Raw genomic sequence first — 25,659 nt, 5'->3', positions numbered from 1 at the left:
TAAAATAGGTGAAAATGACACAAAACATTGAAAAGAGCGGAGAAGAAGGAGTTTAACCAACTTCGTCCGGAGCCCTGAACAACGTCACAACCACAGTGAGCTCATCGTCTTGTTCAACCCGGAGAAAATCATGCAGGGAATTCATGCAGGTGTATAAGATGATGAGAGGCATTGGTCGTGTGGATAGCCAGGGGCTTTTTTTCCCAGGGCAGAAACGGCTAACACGAGGGGGAATAGGTTTAAGCTGCTTGGAAGTAGGTACAGAGGAGATGTCAGAGCTAAGGTTTTAAAGCAAAGAGTGGTGTTTGTGTGGAATGCATTGCCAGCGATGGTGGCAGAAGCGAATACAATAGAGTATTTTAAGAGTCCTATGATAGGTACACGGAGCTTAGGAAAATAGGTGGCTATGCGGTAGGGTAATTTTAAAGCAGTTTCTAGTGTAAGTTACATGGTCGGCGCAACATTGTGGGCCAAAGCGTCTGTAATGTGTTGTAGATTTCTATGATTCTCTGAAATTCAAGAGAAATCTCCTATTCCACGGAGCGGTGACTAGTTGTAACCTGTCATCACAGGGAGAGTGAGAGGGGGAACGGCAGGGGTAGATTTTAATATACTGATATGGAACAGAAACATGGGCAGGGACCAGATGGACAGAGTGGCCACTCTAGTGTACATTGTGAGTGTGTTAGAGACGATAAGAACCTGAGACACGGGATTTGATACAAACTGATTTATCTTTCACAGCTCCACAATATTAAACATCAGTCTAGTTTAAGTCTAACATCAGCAGAACAGACTCCTCCAATGCTCAGTGACCAGGGTTCAGTCCTGGGTGCGATGAGCAGCCGCAAGAACTGCAGAATCTGACAGTAACAGTCCCTCATGAACCTGCAGCTGCCTTCATCACCGTGATGGTTAAACATTTAACACGGAGCTGATTTGAACTTCCTCCCTGATGTGAAGTTGCTGGTGTTGCCGCAGCTGGGATGATTGAGTGAAACTCTTTGCTCACTCCGGACAGAAATGTGGCCTCTATTTATTGTGAACTCACCGGTGCATCACAAGGTGGGTTCACTGAATGAGTCTCTTCACACACACGGAGCAGGTGAACGGCCGCTTCCCAGTGCGAAGCTGTTGGTGAATCTGCGATGGCCGACTGAATCCCTTCCAAAATGAGACCCAGGGAATGATATCTCACTGCTCTGAACGTCATGGCGATGTATCCAATCAGATCACGGACATGGGCACGTGTTCGGGCTCTCCTTGCAGCGAGTGGGGCGCTGTCTTCTCCAGCATCTCCGTCTCCACATTCAAGGATCGGTTGCTTTCAAGCGCTGGTGAACTGACAGATACAGCGGCACTAACGAGCTGTTGTGTTTGTGAGTCCCAGCATGAAAGTCGTTCAGAGAGAAAAATCAAACTCCCACCCCAACCCCAGCTTAAAAAAAGAACGGCATCCCGATCATCAATCTACAAACCCCACCCCTCTGGACAAAAGGGAACAATAACATCGAGCCCCCCCCCCACCCCAAAGGTAACAACCCTACCCCGCACAACAGCGGAGGAGCCGGTGTCACCAGGGTAGCTGAAATCTGGAACTCACTGCCCGAGGTGGTGGTGGAGGCAGGTCCCTTCACAACATTTACGAAGAGGATGAGCATTGAAACTGCCGAGATACAGTCGGCTGTGAACCAAGTGCTGATGAATGGGACCCGTGTGGACAGTGAGTGGCTGGTCAGAACAGGTATTGCCGGCCAGAGGCCTGTTCCCGTGCTGTGTGATCCACCAATCCGGACATGCTAAATTAACGATGGTGGCACCGCGAGGCATTGATTTCAAAACTCCACACCCCTCTCCAAACTGAAATAAACCAGACTGCACCCCTTTCTCACCTCTGGGAATATCTGTTTCTGTCAAAGTAGCATAGAGATTGGTCACTTCTGCTAAACAACTGGCAACTGATGAAGTTCCTGTGTCTTCTTGCATTAATGTTGCTTCCTTACAGCAAAACTAACCCTCTCACTGTGTCAGAATCAGTGATTAAATCAGACCCCAAACACTGTGCTTTCATCCCTGCACTTTATAACTGGAACCATCTCACTGAGGTCTGATGGAGACATAGGATCACATCTCCTCTGCTTCTGACGTTTCAAATACCCTCAGAATGGTTTTCTGATTCAGTCTGAAGGTTATGGTACATTCAGCTCGTCATCAGACCTGAAAAATCATGTCTTCCCGCAGCTGGTTCCACCTGTTGGTGTGTCCTTTTTGGTCCACCTCCAGGGAAGCTGCATCTCCACACAGACTCCTCACTTGAGAATACACACAGTGTTTTCTGTTGACTAATACACTGCGTGTGGACCCCGCTGGCAATTCTGGTGTTGTGACCCGAATCGAGACAAACACCACGCTGCCCACTCCACCAACAACACGGCACAGCCGGACACATAACAGGGGACTTTACATCCCACAACACTGGATTCAGTGATGAAACCCGTCATTAATGTTGTCCCACTGAAAAGTCCATTAAGGTGCTTTTAAATGCCAGCGCTCGCCCACAGGTGACGTCAGACACAGTTCCCACGCGCCTGACGTCACACATGGGCTCCCCACACCGGGATCTGCCCTCACGTGCGCGGTGTCTTACGTCACCCACGCGCTGCTGTGCTCGAGCTTTATCGGTTTAACGGCTGGGCTAATAATCACGTGACCAGCCCCTCCCCCACCGCTGCCAACAGAGTGTTCAGGAGCTGCGCTATTCCTATTGGTGCGAAGCGATGTCAATCACTGGTTACAACCAGTGGCGGAGGCGGACAGGCCGAGTGGGCGTTACCCCGCTGAGTTCGTCTCCCGCTCGAGCGCCGAGCGCCTCCTCAGAGCGGAGAAAACCTCAAAGTAAATGTCCGCTTTCTGATTTATTTCCATTTCCCTCCGAGGGAAGTTGGGGCGTTTGTGAACCGTCTCCTGCGGCCGGAGTCTGATGTATCCGCTCGGCCCGTCGGTTCGATGCCGTTTCCCCGGGGAGGGAGGGATTTTATTGACAGGATGAAGATGCTGAGAGAGGGGGCGGACAGGATGTTTGTCCCAGTGGGGACAGGAGGGGCTCAGCTGTGGAAATGTCTGAGCCCACGGTGGTGTCGAGCAGAGGGATTCACCACATGGGGGGCAAACACCGGCAGACTGTTGCCCTGCAAGCGGGGCCGGTGGTCCGGGCAAAGTGACAATTATTTGTGCTTTGTTGAGATTGTACCTGGAATATGGTGTAAAATCCCGCTCCCCAAACTAACACGGGTTATACAGACCAAAGAACAAACTGCCGGAGGAACTCAGTGGGTCGGGCAGCATCTGTGGAGGGAAATGGACCGTCAACATTTCGGGCCGAGACTCTCCCTCTGGACTGAGAGTGGACGGGAAATAGTCAGAGAAAAGAGGTGAGGGGTGGGGATGGGGCAAGAGCTGGGGAGTGAGAGGTGGATTCAGGTGAGGGGGAGGTGGGAAGGTGGAAATAGTGACAGGGGTGGGAGGTGAGTGGTTGGGGCAACACGGGGCTGCAGAAGATGGAAATTAATTCCATCGAGGATGAACAAAGAGGTTAGAGAGTATTTGTTAGAGAGAGTGCAATGAAGATACAATGAAGACTGATCCCTGGGGTGGTGGGGTCATCATATGAAGAAAGATCAAATGTGATAACCCTTTCATTTAGAAAAACGAGGACTGAAAGGTGAACATTGAAATGCACAACATCATTACCGGTTGAACCAGGGATCTCAGTCTCTGAAACAGGGGTGGACTGCCCGGGTCTGAGATGAGGGGAAATGTCTCCATTCCGAGGGTGGTGAATGTTTATAAATCCCCACCACAGAGGGCGGTGAAGACTCAGTGATTGTCCGCACGTAAAACAGATGTGTGGAGACCGAAGGGATGGAGGAAATGAGGATAGGGCAGAAACACGTGGCTGAGATGGGTGAGCAGCCGCCAACTTGCTGATGGTTAGAGGGGCTGAATTGCCTCCTGCTGTTTCTCACTTGATGTTTCAGTGTTCCTGTCCAGCAAGGCTCTGGAGGAATGTGAATAGAAATTAGTGTTTAGAAACACAAAACTGATTTAAATGAAACGTGAACATTTCCTTTTTGCGTCTGAGTTATGTTTTGGACCTGGATGGGAATTGAGCCGGTGACTCTGTGACCTGGACGTGGAGGGAAAAGGATCGGGGAAGATATGGTGTGGAAAAATAATCATGTATCTGGGGTAAATATGGAATAATGTGGGGAATGCGGTGGATGGGTCGGGCAGCATGTGAGGGGCGAGGAGCAGAGTCACCAGTTCAGGAGGGAGACCCTCCACCCGTCACCTGATCCCGGTTCCTGTTCACGTTTTTCTGCAGATCGGCAGCATCTGCGGGTCACTGCTCTACGTGTACGTGTAGCTTCATCTTCCCCGTTCAGACAAGGCAGTGAGATCCGGATCTGTCACGTCCTCTCGTTGTGGTGGACAATATGGTTTTTCTCTGCAATACTTTCTGCATGTTTCATTCCACTGTTTTGAGGTGCTGAAGTGCTGCCAATGTTTCTGGGTGTCTGACCCGTTTATGTGAGAATTTAGCCTTTTGCATTTCTCTGAGTTTCTCAAAAATGTGTAAAGTTTAGTTCAGCTTCACTTCAGAATTTCTAAAGCAACACCCAGTCAGTCAAATTGCTCCACACAATTAAAATAGCTTATTACATTTTTTTTCTATTTTTGTACTATATATATAAGTATATTCTTATTTTAAATTACAATTGTTAAAATCTATTGTTATGAATTAGGTTCTACTGCTGCCGCAGGGACAACGAATTTCATGTCATATGCCGGTGCTATTAAATCTGATTCTGATATTGATATGGGAGACCCATCACCGGTCACCAGTTCCCAGTTACCGCGGATCGTAATGTGAGATTGAATCCTTTTCCATATATTTGCTTTCCTCAGAAATGACAACAGTTCAGTTTCCTACTTTGGTTCCAGATCAGAAGCTCAGTCTGTCTAATATTTCCACACAAATGGGGAATTTGTTTATCATCATCATGTACTGATCTACAGTGAAAATCTTACCTGATGTACCATCCACACAGATCGATACATTACGACGGTACATTGAGCTGATATACAACAAAATAATCACTGTAACAAAGCATTGTGGCTGCAGGGAAAGTGCAGTGCAGATAGACAAATGGTGCAGGGTCACGTCGAGTTACATTGTGAGGTCGAGACCATTTTATCATTCATTTGGCTTTTAACTGCAGACAGGAAGCCGTCCTTGAGCCGGGTGGTTCGCGCTTTAAGGCTTTTGTATCTCTTCCCCGATGGGGGAGCGGGTTTGCAGCGAGAATGACCAGGTTATGAGGGTCTTTGAGTACATGGCCTGCTTTTCCGAGGGAGGGCAAGTGTAGGAAGAGTCCATGGAGGGGAGGCTTGTTTCTCTGATGTTCTCTGCCCTCCAAAGTTCTCTGCAGTTCCTTGCAGTCATGGGCAGAGCAGTAGCCAGACAAAGGCGTGAAGTATCGACAAGAAGCTCAGAGACCTCGGCCTTCACACTGCCTTGTGTAGCTGGATCCTGGACTTCCTGTCAGATCGCCGGCAGGTGGTAAGAGTGGGCTCCATCTCCTCTGTCTCTCTGACCCTCAGCACACATACCCCACAGGGTTGTCTCTTTGGCCCTCTCCTTTACTCTCTGTGCACCCATGACTTGTGTTGCCACCCACAGCTCCAATCTGCTAATTAAATTTGCTGTCAGCACTACATTGATTGGCCTAATCTCAAATACTGATAACAATCGATCAAATGCATCTCTGTCCAAACAAACATTTCACCCTTCTTCAGGAGATTGGTCAGAGGAAGAGCAAAGCAGCAAAGTTCTTCCAGAAACTTCTCAGCGTCAGAATAGGAACTGAAGAAATTGCCTGGACTTTTGCCCGAACAGGAGCCAACTTGCTTTGACCTACAACATAGCCAAGACAGGTCACAGTGGCATGGCGGTCACTCTTAGCCAAGTTAACTGTAAGGCTGGACTGGGAAAGCCTGTCAAATAGCTTTTCTACTGCAGAGATATGCTCTTCCCAAGTGGCACTCCTGTGACTAAGTCATCAATATAGGCATCTGTATGTTCTAATCCTCGAATTACAGAATCAAACATTCTCTGGAATGTTCCTGGATTATTTTTCCTTCCAAAAGGTAAAACATTGTATTCACACAAACCAGATGGTGTCACAAATGCAGAAATTTCTCTACCTCTGTCCATCAATGGAACACATCAATATCCTTTCAAAAGATCAATCTTTGTAAGAAATTTAGCTTTTCCAACATTATCGATGCAATCATCCACCCTAAGGATAGGATAGGCATCTGTTTTTGTTACTGCATTTACCTTCCTATAATCAGTGCAAAATCTAACACTACCATCAGGTTTGGGCACAATAACACAGGGTGAGCAATCTGCTGCTAAAGGACTAATAATACCATTTTCCAGTATATATTCAATTCCATGCTCAGGCAATTTACACTTTTCTGCATTCATGCAATATGGGTGTTGTTTAATTGGTTTGGCTTGACCATTATCTACATCATGTGCTGCAACCGTGGTTTGCTTGGGAACAACGGGGAATACATCTTTAAACTCCAGAATTAATTCCTTCAGCTGTTGTTGTTGCTTTGGCTGCAGATGAGCCAACTTGTTATCAATGTTTTCCAGAACAACCGAGTTCATTAGCCTAACTGGGACCACGTTTGGCTTGTGAAAATTCTCAGACGAGTCAATTGTTTCATTCGCAGGTTTGCCAGATTCATATGTTTTGACAACAACACTCACAGATGGTGCCTGCTTGTCAAAATAAGGCTTTATCATATTTATGTGTACCACCTGTGTTAGTTTACATTGGTCGGGTGTTTTAATAACACAATTCAGATCATTAATTTGAGAGACTATTTTATACGGTCCATTGAGATTCGCCTGAGGTGGATTTGTCAACATTCTTCAACATAAGGTAAGCACCTTATCCCCACCTGGTATTTTCTTTCGCAAGCCCTCCTATCAAACCAACACTTCATTTTGTTTTGAGAAATCTAAGTTTTGTCTCGCTAGACCTCAGGTGTGGAGTAGTTTATCTTTGATCTTCAAAACATAGTCTAACAAGTTAACATGTACATCCCCATTAATCCACTGTTCCTTTAACAAGGTCAAAGTTCCCCTCACTCTACAACCAAATACAAGCTCAAATGGAGTAAATCCTAGTGTTTCCTGTACTGACTCTCTTACTGCGAACAAAAGCAAATGTATTCCTTCATTCCAGTCTTTTCCATTTTCAACACAATATGTCTCAATCATGGCTTTGAGGGCAGAAAGAAATCTTTCTAAAGCCCCTTGTGATTCTGGATGGTATGCAGATGATGTAATTTGTTTAGTTCCCCGTTCATAAACTACCTGCTGGAATAATCCAGATGTAAAATTACTTCCTTTATCAGACTGGATTTTTTTAGGCAAACCAAATAAAGTAAAAAACTTGGTAAGACCCTTCACCACAGTTTTAGCTTTAATATTTCTGAGAGGTATTGCCTCTGGGAATCTGGATGCAGTACACATAATAGTTAGCAGATACGGATGGCCAGCTTTAGTCTTTGGCAAAGGGCCAACACAATCCACTTTAAATTTTGAAGAGGACATACCCTCTGGACTGAGAGTGGACGGGAAATAGTCAGAGAAAAGAGGTGAGGGGTCGGGATGGGGCAAGAGCTGGGGATTGAGAGGTGGATCCAGGCGAGGGGGGAGGTGGGAAGGTGGAAATAGTGACGGGGTGGGAGGTGAGTGTTTGGGGCAACACGGGGCTGCAGAAGATGGAAATTAATTACAAAGAGGTTAGAGAGTATTTGTTATAGAGAGTGCAATAAAGATTCACCAGACTGATCCCTGAGGTGGTGGGGTCATCATATGGAGAAATATCAAATGATATAACCCTTTCATTTAGAGAATCGAGGACTGAGAGGTGAACACTGAAATGCACAACATCATTACCGGTTGAAGCAGGGATCCCAGTCTCTGAAAAAGGGGATGGACGGTCCGGGACTGAAATGAGGGGAAATGTCTCCACTCCGAGGGTGGTAAATGTCTGTAAATCCCCACCACAGAGGGCGGTGGAGACTCAGCGATCATCCTCACATAAATCAAAGGCCGGCAGTTGTGTGGAGAGCGAAGGGATCGCGGAAATGAGGATTGGACAGAAACATGTGGCTGAGATGGGACAGCAGCCGCCATCTTGTTGCTGGTTAGAATGGCCACATCCTGCTGTTTCTCACTTGATGCTTCAGTGTTCCTGTCCAGTGAGGCCTGAGGAAAGTGAATAGATATTAGTGTTTATAAACATAGATTTATTTAAATGAAACCAGAACAATTCTGTTTTGGAGCAAACATGAGGAAGTCAGCAGATGCTGGAAATGTGAACAACAACACACACAAAATGCTGGTGGAACACAGCAGGCCAGGCAGCATCTATAGGGAGAAGCCCTGTGGACCATTCGTTCCTGACGTTCCTGCTGTGTTCCTCCTGCATTTTGTGTGGGCAATTCTGTTTTGCGTCTGAACTGTGTGTTGGACCGGGATGGGAATCGAACCCGTAACCGCGACCCGGGGAGGTGGAGGATCGGACGGGGAGATACATAAGAAAAATGCAAAACGTATCTGGTGTAAATATGAAATAATGTGGGAAATGCAGCTGTGGGTCGGGCAGCGTGTGAGGGGCGACGAGCGGAGTCACCGGGACACGTGGGAGACCCACCACCGTCACGTAATCCCGTTTTCCCTCGTAGCAGGGTAGTTCCTTTCAGAGGCCCCGCCCACCGCTGTGATGACGCCCTGATGACACTGCGCATGCTCAGTGCTGCAGGGGCAGTGTTTCTCGTTCTTTGTTGAAGTGGGTCGGTGGTCGGATTGGCAGCGGGTCCGGGTCCTCGCCCCCTGGGGCGGGGAGCCGGAGACGGATTATTCTCTGCGGAGCGACACCAACGACTTTCCATTGGTGAGTGTTGATGCCGGTCCCGAGCTTTAACTTTCCCTTTATCTTAAAAGTCCATTTAAACTTCAGAGTCCCATTCGCTTTCCCGAACTCAAACAAGAGAAAATCTGAAGTTGCTGGAAATGCGAGCAACGCGCACAAAATGCCGGAGGAACTCAGCAGGCCGGGCAGAATCCAGGAAAAGAGGACAGTCGACATTACCGGCCGAAACCCTTCGGCAGGACTGGAGAATAAAAGGTGGGGGTGGGGAGGGAGAGAGAAACACAAGGCGATCGGTGAAGCCTGAAGGGGGAGGGGATGAACTTTCCCGAACTGACGGCCTCGCCTCGCTTCCTTCACAGAATCTGCCGGGGTCGGTCCGGGTTGTGTGTGTTTCATACGGTTCTGGTCGCCCCCATTCTCGGAAGGATGTCGGGGCTTTGGAGAGGGCGCAGATGAGGTTTACCAGGACACTGCCTGGATTAGAGGGCATGAGCTATAACGAGAGGCTGGACAAACGTGTTGTTTTCTCCAGAGCGGCGCAGGCTGGGGTGAGACTGGATGGACGTTTAAAGATTACGAGCGGAATACGTAGAATATGCAGACGATATCTTTTTCCCCAGAGTTCAAATGTCAAAGATAAGGTAGGTTGCAGAAGATGTGAGGGGCAAGTTTGTTTTCCTCACGGAGTCTGCTGGGTCGGTCAGTGGAATTTGCACCCTCCGCAATAATCACCCTGCGCGCTCACACAACCCCGGGTGGGGGGTGGTTTATTTTCATCCCGTTCGTTGTTGAAGCGGATCGTCTGCGGGGGAGGGGTGGTAGAGGGAGGGAACGGGTCCTCGCCTCCTCGGGCTGGAATTCAGATTCCCATCGGTGAGTACTGAGGCCAGTGTCAAGTCTGGTTGTCTGATGTTGGGCAGTGAGTCCCGGTAACTTCCCGAGCTGTCGGCCATTTACTCAGTTACTGTGGAACACAGCATTTTGTGTGCGGAGGAATTTCTTTAGCCAGAGTGCAGTGAATTTGTGAAATCAGCAGAGCGAGCTGTGGGGGCCATGTTGGAGGTTATTTAAGAGGGAGATTTTGTAGGTTACGATAAGAAGGCCGTGGAGTGGGGCTGTGAGGAGGGGAAGAAAAAGATCAGCCGTGATTGAACGCCGGAGCAGATTCGATGGGCCAAGCGGCCTAATTCTGCTCCTGTGTCTTATGGACCCGGTTTATTGTCGGGGAGACGCACCGACCGGTCACGGTATCCTGCTTTCCGCTCTGATTTCGCCGCAGATCTGCAGCCTGCAGCTTTTTTCCCCGAGGCCCCCCACCCCTTCCGGCTGTGATGTGAAAATCACATCGCGCATGCTGAGAGTCCGCGGAATGGCAGTGATTTTTGGCCGACAGAGTACAGTCACCATTTTGTGCTGCGCAGCACAAGCATCTTTTCCTTTGTTGAGGAAATCTGATATTGCCAATGAGTCCCGTTAACTTCCCAAACTGTCGACTTCACCTCGCTTCCTGGAACTTCTCAAAAACTTTTTCAGTTCAGATAAGCCGGTTTTAAGCCTGGTGATATGTGCTTCGGGGCTCTTCTACCTTCTCCCTAATTGGGGTGGGTGAGAAAGGAGAATGTCCCAGGTTGTGGGGATCTTTCATTTTACCGAGAGAGTGGGAAGTCCAGAAAGAGTTCATGTAGAGGAAACTGTTTTCTGTGATGAGCTGATCTGTGTCCGTAACTCTGCAGTTCCTTGCAGTCACCATACCAAGCCATGAAGTATCCGGATGGAAAATATGCTGTATTGATAACATTTGGTGATGGGCAAAGCATACCAAAGTTCTTGTGGTTTGTTCTAGGTTTGTTCCTTTGGGATCTTTTATACAGTAGTATTGTGGTGAACATTTGTTCCATAATGACAGACGAGGTAGCTCATTAAACTCAGCAGTTTTATTGTGATAAACTTAAAATAGACCAGCCAGCAGGACCCGGAGAGTGAACCTAACCAGTGTCATACAGACAAGGGAGGTAATCTTCACACACCCCACTTACAGTTAGGGTGGCCCAGAAATAGACAAGCAAAAACTGTACAATCCAAGCTAAAAGGTAACAATAAATGAACTGGAACATACCATCATAACCCCACAAAAGCATTTTCACACAAGAACAATAAACAGAGCTGTTTGGATTTGGGTATTTGATCCTCCACAATATTCCACGTGCGATTTTAAAATGGATGTGGCAGTGTTTTTTTAAAAGGTCGAGTTGCAAGATCGACAGCAACCTGGCATGGATGGAGTGCACACTTGGGAGTGGTCCGTCACTGGATCGAGCTCAGACCCTCCGTTCGCGAGCCGGGAGCTGATACTGCACCATCAGCCGACTCCACAAATGTAGGTGTGGGCTGTCGACCAGACCCTCCTCTCCTCCCCCCATCCCCCTCCTCTGAGAGTGTCACAGTATGTATCATTAATTCCGTATCTGTGTATTGCTAGAGGACCATCAGTGATCGTCCTTGATCCCTTCTCCCACCTGGTTCCATCTGCTCATTCCTCACTCATCTCGTTCAACCGTTGTCTAGCCTGTATCCAGCCACCTCAGTGATGTATATCAACCATCTTGTTCAACCTCTGTCCAGTCTGTATCCCACCACCTCAATGATATATATCAACCATCTTGTTCAACCTATATCCCACCACATCATTCAGTCTTTCTTTTAACCTTTGTCTTCATCAATTCTGTTGCACTTTTAGCCTCGGAGTTAATACAGAATCGGTCATTATTACATGGATCTGTGAGAGGATCATCAGGTTCCAGTTCTGTCGGTGTGGTAGTATGAGTTTTTGAACTGTGAATGGCTGAGACACTGCAGCACATTACTGACAGCAAAGAGTAATGGGAGAGTAATAAGCCTGGGGTGGAGACTCCCAACAGTGTGGAACTGGCTTCAGCCCAGTTCCGTATTTCTGCAGATGGGGCTGAATGGTCCTCCTTCCCCAATGAATCAGAAGTGGTGACTGGGTGTCTGGAAATTTGTTGCAGGAAAATTCCTGATTAGACTACTCCATGTGAGACGTGGGGGGAGTGTGTGAGGATTCCAGGGTAGGTAAGTAGCAGGTACAGCTCTGTGACCCTGTGATGGTTGGCCTGGAATGTCACCCAGTAATGAACCCGCAGGTGACATTACCTGTATTTATGAGCGGTTGAGTAGGTGTTTCTGATCTGGGTTCCGATGTCTGGTGATCGAGTTCATTTGGAAACAATCACTGCTAATCTGAGGAGAGAATGAGTTCCCATTCCATCCGTCATAGGATGAAGCTGTGATTAAATGGGCTGTTCCATCTTTGCACCAGGAAAAATGGTTCAGATGGTGTTTGGAAATCCACCCTCAGTCTCAAGTCTCTGTCAGATAGTGAAAATCAAACAGAAGCTTCAGATGCTGCAGATCTGCACCAAAACCTGAAAATATTTGAAGACTTTGTAACGAAAGTTGTGAACGTGAATCATCAAATTTGTTCCTTTCCCCACAGCTGTTCCTTACCTGTTGAGTGTTTCTGGTAATTCCAGTTTCTCTTTATTACATTCACTCTGGAATAGCTTAAATTTCCAGAAAAGATTGCTAATCACCTTCAGGGTTACAGGAGGAAGGCAGGAACATGCTGTTGGAATAAAATCAGCCATGGTTGAATAGTGGAGTAGACTTGATGGACTGAATCACCTAATTCTATTCCTGCGTCTTCAGTCTTACCATAACTGAACGATGACTCCTTCCTATCCCATGTAAGGGTTTGTGACATGTGACGGACAATTATAGATTTCTTCACTCAGATCATTATATTTGTCTTTAATAATTAAATTTCAGTGAGCTTATGTTTTTTGGTACATTGAGCAGAAATGTTCCCCTTTGCATTGTTAACGTGTTTCATTGTCTTTCTGTTTAAAGTTAGACCTGTGTTGAGAGATTTATTGGAAGAAAAGCCCACATCTGGAAGCAAACCACGACTGTAGACGAGGGAACAGCAGCAAGTGAACCTGCCCAAGGACTGAGAGCATCAACTGGACAGAACCCATCTGACTCAGAGTTAACATTCATTCAGTCAGGAGAAAGTTTGGTGAGTCTCATTTACTCAGACATTGGTCCTGTCCCCATTACATACCTGCACAAAGATAGGAAATAGTTGGAGTGAGACAGAATGTGCCCAGAAGTATCAGTTGCCTCTGACAGATCCAGTTGCAATCACTCCAGATTTGGTAATGTGTTGTCAGCAGTCCAGCTCTACAAAGTCATTCACATTACCTCAGTGTTTGATCATTTGCAGATCTTGCATCTTCTGAAGTAGCTGCAGTGGGGGTTAGTTCTGAATGGGGAGAGGGAGACGGGAGTATTTATACTTAAGATCTTAAAAAAATGTAATTGTTTAAAATTATTTGCTGCAAACTCATTACCCATAACCTATACATTCTCAACCAAATTATTGACATAGATGACAAGTTGCAATAGGTGTAACCATGGAAAACCTCACTAGGCACTGGGCTCAAGTGCAATAAACAGCCTCTCATCATCACACTTTGCTTCGTACAATCCAGCTGTTCCCAGACTCTGGGGTTGTGTAACAAACACAATGTTCGCAACAAGATTAGACAGTAATTAATATAAAGAGATTCTTAGGGCACATGAACTGTCTGATCCAATGGACCAGATCCTTCCTTGTTTACAACTTAATTTGCCCCCGGACCCATCCTCCCAGGTCGCGCCCCAAACACCCTCCACCCCGGCAATCCCACCACAACACTCCCACGATTTATCCCACACCTGTACACGTAGACAGATTCCCTTCACCCATGTCCACACTTCCAGCTTCGGGAACCACAACTAATTGATCCCACAATCCTGGCTCGGGAGCAAAACTGAAACCAGGGCTGCAGCACTGGAGAGCCCAGACTGTGCAGGTGTCGGGCTCAGACCCGACCCTTTCCCATTGCAACCAGTCATGTATTTACACGAACCTGAGATCAGCGCCTTCCTCTCCGCTGCCCGCTGACATCAGCTGGGGTTGGCATTGTGCTGCCATTTGCAGGAGGTCCCTGCGTAACTACCTATGGCCGGACGTCGGAGGGAAACTGTAGAGTGTTTGTCCTTTCATGGTGACACCTCTGAACTCTACATTAACTCCATTCAAATGACTCTGGGTGAAAATTAATGACCAACAAACATGATTCCTCTCGGCGATCAGCTGTCTGAATGGTTCACTCAGTTTTAGATTAAGCGGTATCTGTGGTCCACATTGTCAGATTGATTAGTTTCCGAGGAGACAAAGAATGCAGAGATTTTGTTCACTGACACAAATCTGTGTTTACCCTGCTGGCAATTCTGGTTTACACTAGCAAACACGTTGTTTATGAAATTAGTGAACAACAGGACACCGCACTGATTGAACCACCTCAGATCAAATCACCCTGAAGATCCTCCCAGGAAACATTTGGGGTTTTGTGACCCAACTCGAGAAAAAGGCCATGCAGCCCAGCCATCAACAACATGGCAAAGCCGGACACATATCAGGGGACTTTACGTCACACAGCACTGGATTCAGTGATAAAGCCCGTTAAGTTTCCTCCTTTGTACCCTGAAATCATTAAAAACACCCATTAAACAGCTTTTGAAAACAAGATCTCACCCACACATAACGTCACTCTGCGCCTGATGTCAGGTCTGGGTTCCTCACACCGGGATCTGATGCAGTGATGCGTGCAGTTCCTTGTGTCACATTCACACTGAGACATTTGATCTTTAATGCATAAGGTAAAAATCACCTGACCCACCACCACGGTTAACAGAGGGTTTATGAGCTGAGCTATTCCCATTGGTGCGAAACAATGTCAATCACTGGTTACACCCAATCGCGGAAGCAGAGTAGCCGAGAGATTGTTGCCACTGCTGAACCCATTTCCTGCTTCTGCTGAACTCCCCGTCAGAGCGTAACAAACCTCAAAGTAAATGTCCCACTTCTTGATTTATTTCCATTTCCCTCCGAGGTAATTTGGGGCATTTATAAACCCGGGAGTGAGTGATCCGGCAGAAGGATGAGGGTGAGGGATTTTACTGAGAGAGTAAAGATGGTGTGAGGGGGGAGGACAGCATGGAGCCTCAGAGGATGTTTGTCCCAGTGGGGGATCAAGGAGCAGGATGGGGGAAGGAGCCAATTAATAGTGAGGGAAGGGACAAGCTCACCATTGGAAATGTCTGAGCACACGGTGGTGGTAAGCAGACATATCCACCACTTTGGGGGGCAAACCCTGACAGACTGTTGATCTGGATTGGAGTGGTGTTGGGGTGCAAGGATGGACTGGTCTTGGGTCATTGAATGACTGGATGGGCTGAGAGGCCTGTTCCTGTTGTCTGTGCGTCTATTGAGAAAGAATAACCAGACCCTTTTTGGGTCTGCAGGATTTCCCATTGGCTGTCGTAGGGTCCGGTGCTTGGAGCCCATTTGACCATAAGACGAAGCAGAAGTCAGCTATTCAGATAGTCAGCCATTGAGTCTGCGCCGCCGTTTCAACATGAGCTGATCCAATCTCCCCTTTAGTCTCTTTCGCCCGACTTCTCACCATAACCTTTGATGCCCTGACTGCTCAGATACCTATCAATCTCTGCATTAAATACACCCAATGACCTGGCCTCCACTGCCACCCGTGGCAACAAATTCCACAGATTCACCACCCTCTGGCTGAAAAAATGTTTTCACATCTCCATTCTGAATGGGCGCCCTGCAATCCTCAAGTCATGTCCTCTCGTACTGGACTCCCCCACCATGGGAAACAACTTTGCCACATCCACTCTGTCCATGCCTTCCAACATTCGAAATGTTTCTATGAGGTCCCCCCTCATTCTTCTAAACTCCAAGGAGTACAGTCCAAGAGCAGTCAAACATTCCTCATATGTTAACCCTCTTATTCCCAGAATCCTTCTAGTGAATCTTCTCTGAACCTTCTCCAATGTCAATACATCCTTTCTTAAATAAGGAGTCCAAAACTGCACACAGTATTCCAAGTGAAGTCTTACCAGTTCCTTATAGAGCCTCAACATCACATCCCTGCGCCCATACTCTATACCTCTAGAAATGAATGCCAACATTGCATTCGCCTTCTTCACCACCGACTCAACTTGGAGGTTAACCTTAAGGTTATCCTGCACGAGAACTCCCAAGTCCTGTTGCCTCTCAGAACTTTGAATTCTCTCCCCACTTAAATAATAGTCTGGCCATTTATTTCTTCTTCCAAAGAGCTTGACCGTACACTTTCCGACATTCTAATTCATTTGCCATTTCTTTGCCCATTCCCTCAATCTATTCAAGTCTCTCTGCAGACTCTGTTTCCTCAGCACTACGGGCCACTCCACCTATCTTTGTATCATCAGCAAAATTAGCCTCAAAGCCATCAATTCCATAATCCAGATCGTTGATATACAACGTAAAAAGAAGCGGCCCCAACACGGACCCCTGTGGACCCCTGGTAACTGGCAGCCAACCAGAATGGAATCCCTTTATTCCCACTCTCTGTTTCCTGCCAATCAACCAATGCTCAATCCACGTATGCAACTCTCCTGTGATTCTATGGGCTCTTATCTTGTTTAGCAGCCTCATGTGTGGCCCCTTGTCAAGGGCCTTCTGAAAATCCAATACACAACATCCACCACATCTCCCTTGTCTAGCCTGCTTGTAATTTCCTCCAAAATTTGCACGAGGTTTGTCAGACAGGATTTTCCTTTAAGGAAACCATGCTGAGTTCGGCCTATCTTGTCATATGTCTCCAGGTACTCCGTAATCTCATCCTTGACAATCGACTCCAACAACTTCCCAACCACTGATGTCAAGATTTCCTTTTTGCTTCCTTGCCCCCTTCTTAAATAGCCGAGTGACATTTGCAATCTTCCTGTCCTCCGGAACCAGACCAGAATCTGTTGACTTTTGAAAGATGATTGCAAATGCCTCCGCAATCTCCACTGCTTCTTCCTTCAGAACATGAGGGTACATTCCATCTGGTCCAGAAGACGTATCTACCCTTAGACTATACTGCTTCCTGAGTACTTTCTCTGTCGTGATTGTGACTGTGCATATTGCTCTTCCCTGACACCCTTGAATGTCCGGTATATTGCAGAAGCTTTCCTCAGTGAAGACTGATGCAAAATACACATTCAGTTTCTAACCATCTCCTTTTCTCCCAGTACAATTTCTCCAGCATCATTTTCTATTGGTCCTATATCTACTCTCACCTGACTTTTACTCTTTATGTACTTTAAAATCTTTCATTATCCTCTTTGATATTATTTGCTACCTCCCTTTCATGGTTCAATTTTTCACTCTTAATGACCTTCTTAGTTCCCTTTTGTAAGCTTTTAAAAACTTCCCAATCCACTTTCTTCCCACTAAGTTTTGTTTCCTTGTATGCCCTCTGCTTTGCTTTTACTTTGGATTTGTCTGCGCTTGTCAGCCATGGTTGCATCCTTTTTCCATTTGAAAATTTCTTTTTCTTTGGAATATATCTTCCTCACTTCTCACATGAACTCCAGCTACTGCTGCTCTGCCGTCCTTCCTGCTAGTGTCCCTTTCCAGTCAACCTTGGCCAGTTCCTCTCTCATGCCACTGTAATTTCCTTTACTCCACTGAAATACTGACACATCGGATTTCGGCTTCTCTTTCTCAAATTTCACAGGAACTCAGTCATGTTGTGATCACTGCCTCCTAAGGGTTCCTTCACTTCCATCTCTCTAATCAACTCTGATTCATTACACAACACCCAATCCAGTACAGATGATCCCCTAGTGGGCTCAACAATAAGCTGTTCTAAAAAGCCATCTCATTTTACCGTAGTTCTGCAGCATCTGTGGGTTTCATTTCAAGGCCTGCCCCCTCATGCTTGCTTCAACAATCACAGCACATGCTCGCTCCTCCTGGACGGACAGCAGTTTCCTTTCCATTTTGTGTTGGGATAGTCTGCGGGGTCGGAATTGGGAGAGGACCCTCGCCCCCACGGGGCAGTGTGCCTGGGGAAGCATCACCAGCACAGGTTGAATTAAATGCAGCACAAGGCAGGGTAAAAGGGTAAATTACAACTTTAATTTCATTATTACAGAAATTAAACTCACAGCATGTGATACAGAGCTTTTTCAGTTTATTTTGGTCAGTAACAGCTCACAAAGGAGTGTTGCATTATTTTTCATTCTCTGATCAATGCCCTTCAGTGAATAGACAACTGACCTCAGGAGCGTGAGGTGGGGTGATTGGGGGGGGGGGGGGGAGGGAAAGGATGTTGTGAACATTGGCTGTAAGGAATGTATTAGACTGAAGAGAAAACTAATGAATATGGGCTTTGCATTTCTGCAAAATCTGTTCAGGATGTTACAAGCATCTTGAAAATGGTGTTTGTGCATTATTCAAAATAAAAAAGAAATTACTGGATATTCGGGGAGACCTCCAGCTTTCCAGGTAACCACATCTACACCAGTACACCAAGCTGCAACTCCTGAGAGAAGTGTTAAGGAACTGGAGCTGCAAATGCTTGATGTCATTTGCCTCATAAGGGATGCTGAGTAAGTTTAAAATAAAATTTACTGGGTTATCTTTAAAATCATCGTCCACTCAAAGCTTCTCATTAAACTTCTAGACCTGACCTCAATAGATCCTTGTGCAATTGGATCCTGGATTTCCTCACTTGCAGACCCCACTCAGTTCAGATTGGCAAAAACATCTCCTCCACAATCTCCATCATCACAGGAGTACCACAGAGATGTGTACTCAGCCCCCAGTCTATTCGCTTTACACCTGTGACTGTGTGGCTAAGTACCATATATAAGTACGTTGTTGACACCACTGTTGTGGGCTGTATCAAAAGGGGTGGTGAACAAGATACTGCACTGACTGAAGCACCCCGAACCAGATCACACTGGAAAGTCCTCCCCAGGAACACTGGGGGTTTTGTAACCCAACACAAGATAAAGGCTCCACTGCCCACTCCATAACGCCAGGCATGTAGCAGGGGACTTCCCCTCACACAACACTGCATTCAGTGATGAAACCTGTTAAGTTTCCTTTGTTGTTCCACTAAAATCATTTGAAACCTCCATTGAACAGCTTTTGAAAACAAGCTCTCACCCACACGTGACGCCATTGCGTTCCCACACTGGGATATAACTTCAGTCTGTGCCCTCATGTGTCTGATGTCACGTGGGTTCCCCACACCAGGATCACATGCCTGGTGCCACATGTGGGATCCCCACCACTGGATCTAACATCAGTCTGCGCCCCCACCTGCCTGGTGTCACGTGTGGGTACCCCACACTGGGATATGATGTCATGTGTGCAATTCCTTACATAACACTGACACTGAGACGGTTGAACTTTACTGGCTGAGGTAACAATTCCCTGACCCACCCACCCCACCTACCATCAACAGAGGAGTTGCACTCTTCCCATTGGTGCAAAGCAATGTCAATCACTGGTTGCACCCAATAGTGGAGATGGGCCAGCCGAGGGGTTGTTAACCCTGCTGATCACATCTCACACTCCCGCTCTGAACTCCCCGTCAAAGCGGAACAAATCTCAAAGTAAATGTCCTGCTTTTTGAATTATTTACATTTTTCTCCGAGGTAAGTTGGGGGTGTTTGTGAAGTATCTCCTGCGGCAGGTTTCTGATGTATCGCTGACAGTTAGGAGAAGACTTCTCAGCCCTTCAGTTGATGCTGGTTCCCCAGGGAAGGAGGGATCCCAGCAGCAGTAAGAGGGAGAGGGAATTAACTGAGAGGATAAATATGGTGTGAGAAGTTGGATAGGATGGAGTCTGAGGTTGTTTGTCCCTTTCTTGAACAAAAGAACAATGCAAACTTCCAATCCTTTGGTACTTCTCCCATCCCTATTGATGATGCAAAGATCATTGCCAGAGGCTCAGCAATCTCCTCCCTCACTTCCCACAGTAGCCTGGGTTATATCTCATCCAGTCCCGGCGGCTTATCAAACTTTCAAAAGGTCCAGCACATCCTCTTTCTTAAATTCTGTGCACTCAAGTGTTTCAGTCCGCTGTAAGTCATCCCCACAACTTCCAAGGTCTCTTTCACTTGTGAATAATGAAGCAAAGTATTCATTATGTGCATCAGAATGTTTTAAATGATCGGCTGATTGAGAAACATCTGTTGAGAATGTAGCGGTGAACTCTAACCAAACCAAGTTGCCGTTATTAGCGACCCCACGGATTTGTTATCTTTGCATGGTGTCCCCTCAGCTCCCGTGATGATTGTTACAAATGTCGGTGATATGTATTCGATCCGTTATTAGCAATCAGCAAATGTACAATCTTGAAGCGATGAATCTGAAGTGTAGCCAAGTGTAAGTTCAGCATATTTGAGAGGATAATAACAAAATATATGATATCCATCAGTCCCCAGCTGTGTACTGCATGGAACAAAGCACAAACATGTAACTGATTCCCTTTGCATTTACCACACCACGAATGATGCGAAAAGTTACCATAAAAAAAATCATAAATACACAATACAGATAGGGAACAGATACACAGGCTCAGCACTGATACCAGGTCTTCCACCTGAAATATTCACATACTGTCTGTCTTGTTGAATAATTCCAGCATTTTGTTTTATTTATCTCAAAAGCTTCTTTTCCCAGCTTGCTGTTTTCGATGTATGGCAGGTCTACATTGTGCTTAACAAGGTGCCTTGTAACTATCTGATATTAGCCAGGTGATAAGTTCAAAGAAATCTTGACTGAGTTTAGGTGATAAAAATGGTCTTAAAGTCCTGCAGGAGAAAATGTCGTGGTTCAGGACAAGATGTCATGATGTTATTTGTGACATTGCATTGTTCGAGATGTCAGTGATTCTATGTAGACTCAAAGCATATATTGCCAGAAGCGTCAATCCCAGATGATGTTAAACTGAAAAGAGAAGAATAGATGTTCCACACTGCGGTAACACTTGTCCATTACTCACCACAACACCACCAGTGGTAGGAGGACAAAGTCCATACACTCCATAGTTTTAGTCTGCTGTAAGTCATCCCCACAATTGTCAAGGTCATTCTGTCGAGAATGTAGCGGTGGGATTCAACCAAGCAAATCTGCCATTGCTGGCGCCATCCGCGGATTTGTCATACTTGCAAGACGTGCCCTCAGCTCCAATAATGATTGTTACAAAAGTAGGGCCTATGTGTTGGGTACTTTATTAGTAATCAGCAAACATACAATCTCGAAGCGATGAAACTGCACTGTACCCAAGTGTAAGTTCAGTGTATCTGAGTGGATAATAACAACATATATTACATTCATCAGTCCCCAGCTGTGTACTACAGTGAACAAAGCACAAATATGTAACTGGTTCCCTTTGCATTTACTACAACCCCAGTGATGCAACATTACCATAAAAAGTATCATAAATACACAATGCAGGATGCAATGCTGATAGAGAACAGATACATGGCTCCTACACTCAGGCTCAGCTCTGAAACAGGGTCTTCCATTTGAAATATTAACATGCTCACTGTCTTGTTGAATAATTCCATCATTTTGTTTCATTTATTTTGATGATTAATCCCAACTGGCAGTTTTGGACGTGTGACTTGTCAACATTGTGTTTAACAAGGTGTCATATAACTAACTATCTGATAATAGCCAGGTGATATGCTCAAAGAAATATTAATCAAGTTTTGGTGCTAATAATGGTCTTGAAATCCTGCAGAAAGAACGATAGTTGTTCAGGGCAAAATGTCACGATGCTATGTGTGACATTGTGTTGTTCAGGTTGTCAGTGTGTTATTCTTTCGATACAAATCATATATTGACATTGGTGTCAATGCCAGGTGATGTTAAAATGAAAGGAGACGGTGAGAATCAGGTGTGACTGAGAAATCTGTATAATCCAGTGACGAGAGGAATAGAAGCCTGATCGTCAGCAGAAATGATTCAGCCCACACTGCTGGAACAGTTGTCCATTACTCACCACAGCGCCACCAGTGGTAGGAGGACCAAGGCAATGGGTGCTGTCTGTTCAACCTGGCTTGCCATTCCGGAGACTCATCACTCCCGGTCCAGGACACAAGATTGGTTCCTAAAAGGGAATTGCCTGTAATATAGTGAGTAGATAACCCTGGAGAATCCTATCCCAATCTATGTTCCATGGAGAGATTGGAAATGGACATTGTGTGACTGTGGGTGGACGGGCACAGGTGGATCCGGCCATGTCAAGGTTTCAGTGGACAAACCCAAGATGTTTGGAATTCCTTGCCTCAGTTTAAAACCAAAACAGTGTTCTCTTTTAAACCCCAGTGATTGTTTGATCCTCCTGTTATTTTTTTTGTTACAGAGCAGCAAAAACTGATCACATCTGTCCTCAAAATGAGTCAAGGTTCGAGCAGTGGAGGAGCTCCAGTGACATCAACATCGGGAAAGGACACAGGTATTTTGGTGAATTATTTTAATTTATAAATTACTGATTCTGGGTTTAATTCAACGTCGGCAATTCACAAAATGTTTGTGAAAAACTGAGCAGAGAGATGAGAGAGAGTTAACATCTCTGGGGAAACGGTCACTTGTGGAAGGAAACAGTCACTTGTGTCTGCTCTTGCTCCTCTAACAGATTATGATGCACATTAAAGTAGCGAGATTCTACATAACACAAGATATTCTGCAGATGCTGATCAGTTTGAGCAACACACACAAAATATTGGCGGAACTCAGCAGGTCAGGCAGCAACCATGGAGAGGAATAGACATTTGACGTTTTGGATCAGGACCACAAGGAATAGAAAGTAGTGTGACAGTATCTGGAATTACAGTTCCTTCATTTCCAGTCCGATGAAGGGCCTTGGCCCGAAACGTTTATTGTTTATTCTCCTCCATAGATGCTGCCTGACCTGCTGAGCTCCCCAGCATTTTGTGAGTTATTCCAGAGATTGTCTGAGGAAGGGGTTGACCGGGCAGGCAGACAGTAACCCAGAGCAAAGCGGTGGTGATGGACAGTATCAGGAGAGTGATAGTGATGGGTTACTATATTCACCCAGGAATAAGCAGAGTCCTTTGAAAACAGAGAGTATATTAACAGAGACAAGAAAGAGCAGCCTTCAACAGATGGAACACCCCAGCCCGAGTCCGTTTCAGACCGGGATCTGACACCACACTGCGCCCCCTCCTGCCTGCTGTCACATGACACATCATTCCCAGCCCAGGACACAAGAATGGTTCCTTAAAGGGAATTGCGTGTAATATAGTGAGTAGATACCCTGGAGAATTCAGGCACAGTGTACAATCCATGGATAGTGTGGAAATGGACATTGTGTGACTGTGGGAGGACCAGGCAATGTCACGGCTTCAGTGGACAAGCCCAATATGTTTGGAAGTGTTTGCCTCCGTTTAAAAACAAAACGGTGTTCTCCTTAAACCCCAGTGAATGTTTGACCCTCGTTTTTGTTTGTTTCAGAACTGATCACACCTGTCCTCAAAATGGGTCAAGGTGCAAGCAGTGGAGGAGTTCCAGTGATGTCAACATCGGGAAATGATACAGGTATGCTGGCGAGTTATTTTAATTTATAAATACTCTGCTCATTCTGTGTCTGGGTTTAATTCAATATTGGCAATTCAGAAAACATTGGTGAAAACTGAACAGAGATGAGAAAGAGAGTCAACATCTCTGGGGAAAACACAGTCACACGTGGAAGGAGTACAGTTACCGTCTGCTCCTGCTCCTCTGACAGATTGTGATGCACATTCAAATAGCGAGTTACTCCAGAAGACAAGACATTCTGCAGATGCTGAAAGTTTTGGGCAACACAAAGACACACAAAAGATTTGCAGAACTCAGCAGGTCAGGCAGCATCCATGGACAGGAATAAAAATGTGACATTTTGGATCAGGACCACGAGGAATAGAAATTAGTGTGACAATATCTCAAATTTCTGTCCCCTAATTTCCAGTCCGATGAAGGTCCTTGGCCCGAAACGTTGATTGTTTTTTCTCCTCCATAGATGCTGCCTGAGCTGCAGAGTACCTCCAGCATTTTGTGAGATATTCCAGAGATTTGCTGAGGAAGGGATTGACCAGGCAGGCTGACAGTAACCCTGAGCAAGGTGGTGGTGATGGGCAGTACCAGGACAGTCATGGTGATGTGTTACTATATTCCCAGGGATAAGCAGAGACTTTTGCAAAGAGAGATATATTCAAGGGGACAAGAAAAAGCAGCCCTCAACAGATGGAACACCCCAACCCAAGCCCGGCCCACACTGCTGTCACGTGTGCGTTCCCCACACCAGGATATGACATCACGTGTGCACTTCATTACATCAAACTGGCGCTGAGACTGTTGAGCTTTACCGCCAAAGGTAACAATTACCTGAACCACCCAACCCACCACACAGTCAACAGAGGAGTTACACTCTTCCCATTGGTGACATCATTTTCCCGCCAGTAGAGGTCATATGACAGTTTTTTTTTACAGGGTATAAAAGGAGGACCCCTCCCTGTGAGGAGGGGCAGTTCGTGGCTGGATTTGCCATTTTGACTCCATGCCACTGCGTGGTCCAATATTATGATGCAGTTTGGTTGAAAGGTGGGGTTTTATTTAAAGCCTAAAGTTTAAAAGTTCATTGCTGGCAGTTTCGTTACAATGCTGCCAGGTAAAAATTAGTGGAGAGTGAAGATCAGATTTCAGGAGTTAAAAGATCGAGGGAAGTCAGTTTCAATGGTGAAACAGGTTCGACCTTGTTTGATCCTCATTCGGAAGGAATCCATTGGCTGTGCCCGTGTTAACCCCTGCACATATTAGCAGAAAGGGTTGGGTACAGTTTTGTAAAGGAAAGGTCAGTGCCTCTAAGCCATTTCATTTTCACCTTCGTAAATTCTCCAGGAAAAATATAGTTCGACTGGAAACCTCAGCAACACGACGTGAAAGAGAATTTAAATTGTCTAAAACGTCTCTCCTTTAATGGACTGCAAGCACTTTGAACTTCTGCAGTACTACTTTGAAGAACTGTTTTTGCAACATTGCTTTAAGAACTGTTTTCGCTTTATTCCTTTAAGAACTGTTTAAACCGCAGCACAGCAGCTGATTTCCAGTTACGTTAGATGTTTGTTGCTTTTGGGGGTTTGTTTTTCAGTGTTTAATACATTTTTTATTTGTTATTTTTAAAAAAAACCCTGCCTCACATTATATCTATTGCTGCTGAATCCGTAACATATATATGGGGGTATATCCGGGATTAACCATTTTTGTGTTTACATGTTTGTTCTATTTTGAATCGGTGTTTTGGAAAAGGGGAATACTGGATTCTTTTGTCTGATTGGCTTGTGAGTGGAATTCGGCAGCAATGAATATTGTTGAGTTTCTGGCTTTGCCAGAGTTGTTAGCGAAGGTGAAAAAAACTGAGGTGTCTGAGATAGCTAGTAGATTGGAACTTAAAGGTATTTCAAGGTCTACATCAAAGGCTCTAATACAGAGAAAAATCACATCAGACTATGTGGATTCGGGTGATTTTGATGAACCCACTTTAGAGCTGTTTCCAATAAGTAATCTAGAGATGCAGTTGCAACTCGAACAAATGAAGTTGGAACAAAGTAAAGCAGAATTGGAGCGTTATAGGTCAAAAGCTGAAAATAAAAAGAG

General features: G+C 45.8%; 1 protein-coding gene across 5 annotated transcripts in view; it reads left to right on the top strand.

The window, feature by feature from the left end:
- The first annotated feature begins 8,887 nt into the window (after positions 1-8,887).
- The window catches only part of LOC132389361 (uncharacterized), a 79,186-nt gene continuing 62,414 nt past the window's right edge, over positions 8,888-25,659 (top strand). For 2 of the 5 annotated variants that reach the window (XM_059961880.1, XM_059961876.1), the window contains exons 1-4: positions 8,888-9,044; positions 12,951-13,119; positions 22,370-22,462; positions 23,482-23,565. In XM_059961880.1, coding sequence (XP_059817863.1) covers positions 22,402-22,462; positions 23,482-23,565 — 145 coding nt within the window. In that variant the 5' untranslated portion in view covers positions 8,888-9,044; positions 12,951-13,119; positions 22,370-22,401. Of the gene's footprint in view, positions 9,045-9,555; positions 9,665-11,252; positions 11,401-12,950; positions 13,120-22,369; positions 22,463-23,481; positions 23,566-25,659 lie in introns of all 5 variants that reach the window. The other 3 variants (XM_059961877.1, XM_059961878.1, XM_059961879.1) reach the window with 3 other exon arrangements.

The sequence above is a fragment of the Hypanus sabinus genome, unplaced genomic scaffold (assembly GCF_030144855.1).
Source record: "Hypanus sabinus isolate sHypSab1 unplaced genomic scaffold, sHypSab1.hap1 scaffold_547, whole genome shotgun sequence".
Classification (NCBI taxonomy): domain Eukaryota; kingdom Metazoa; phylum Chordata; class Chondrichthyes; order Myliobatiformes; family Dasyatidae; genus Hypanus; species Hypanus sabinus.
Note: the sequence above shows the minus strand (reverse complement) of the source record. Positions and strands in the feature narration are given on the sequence as shown.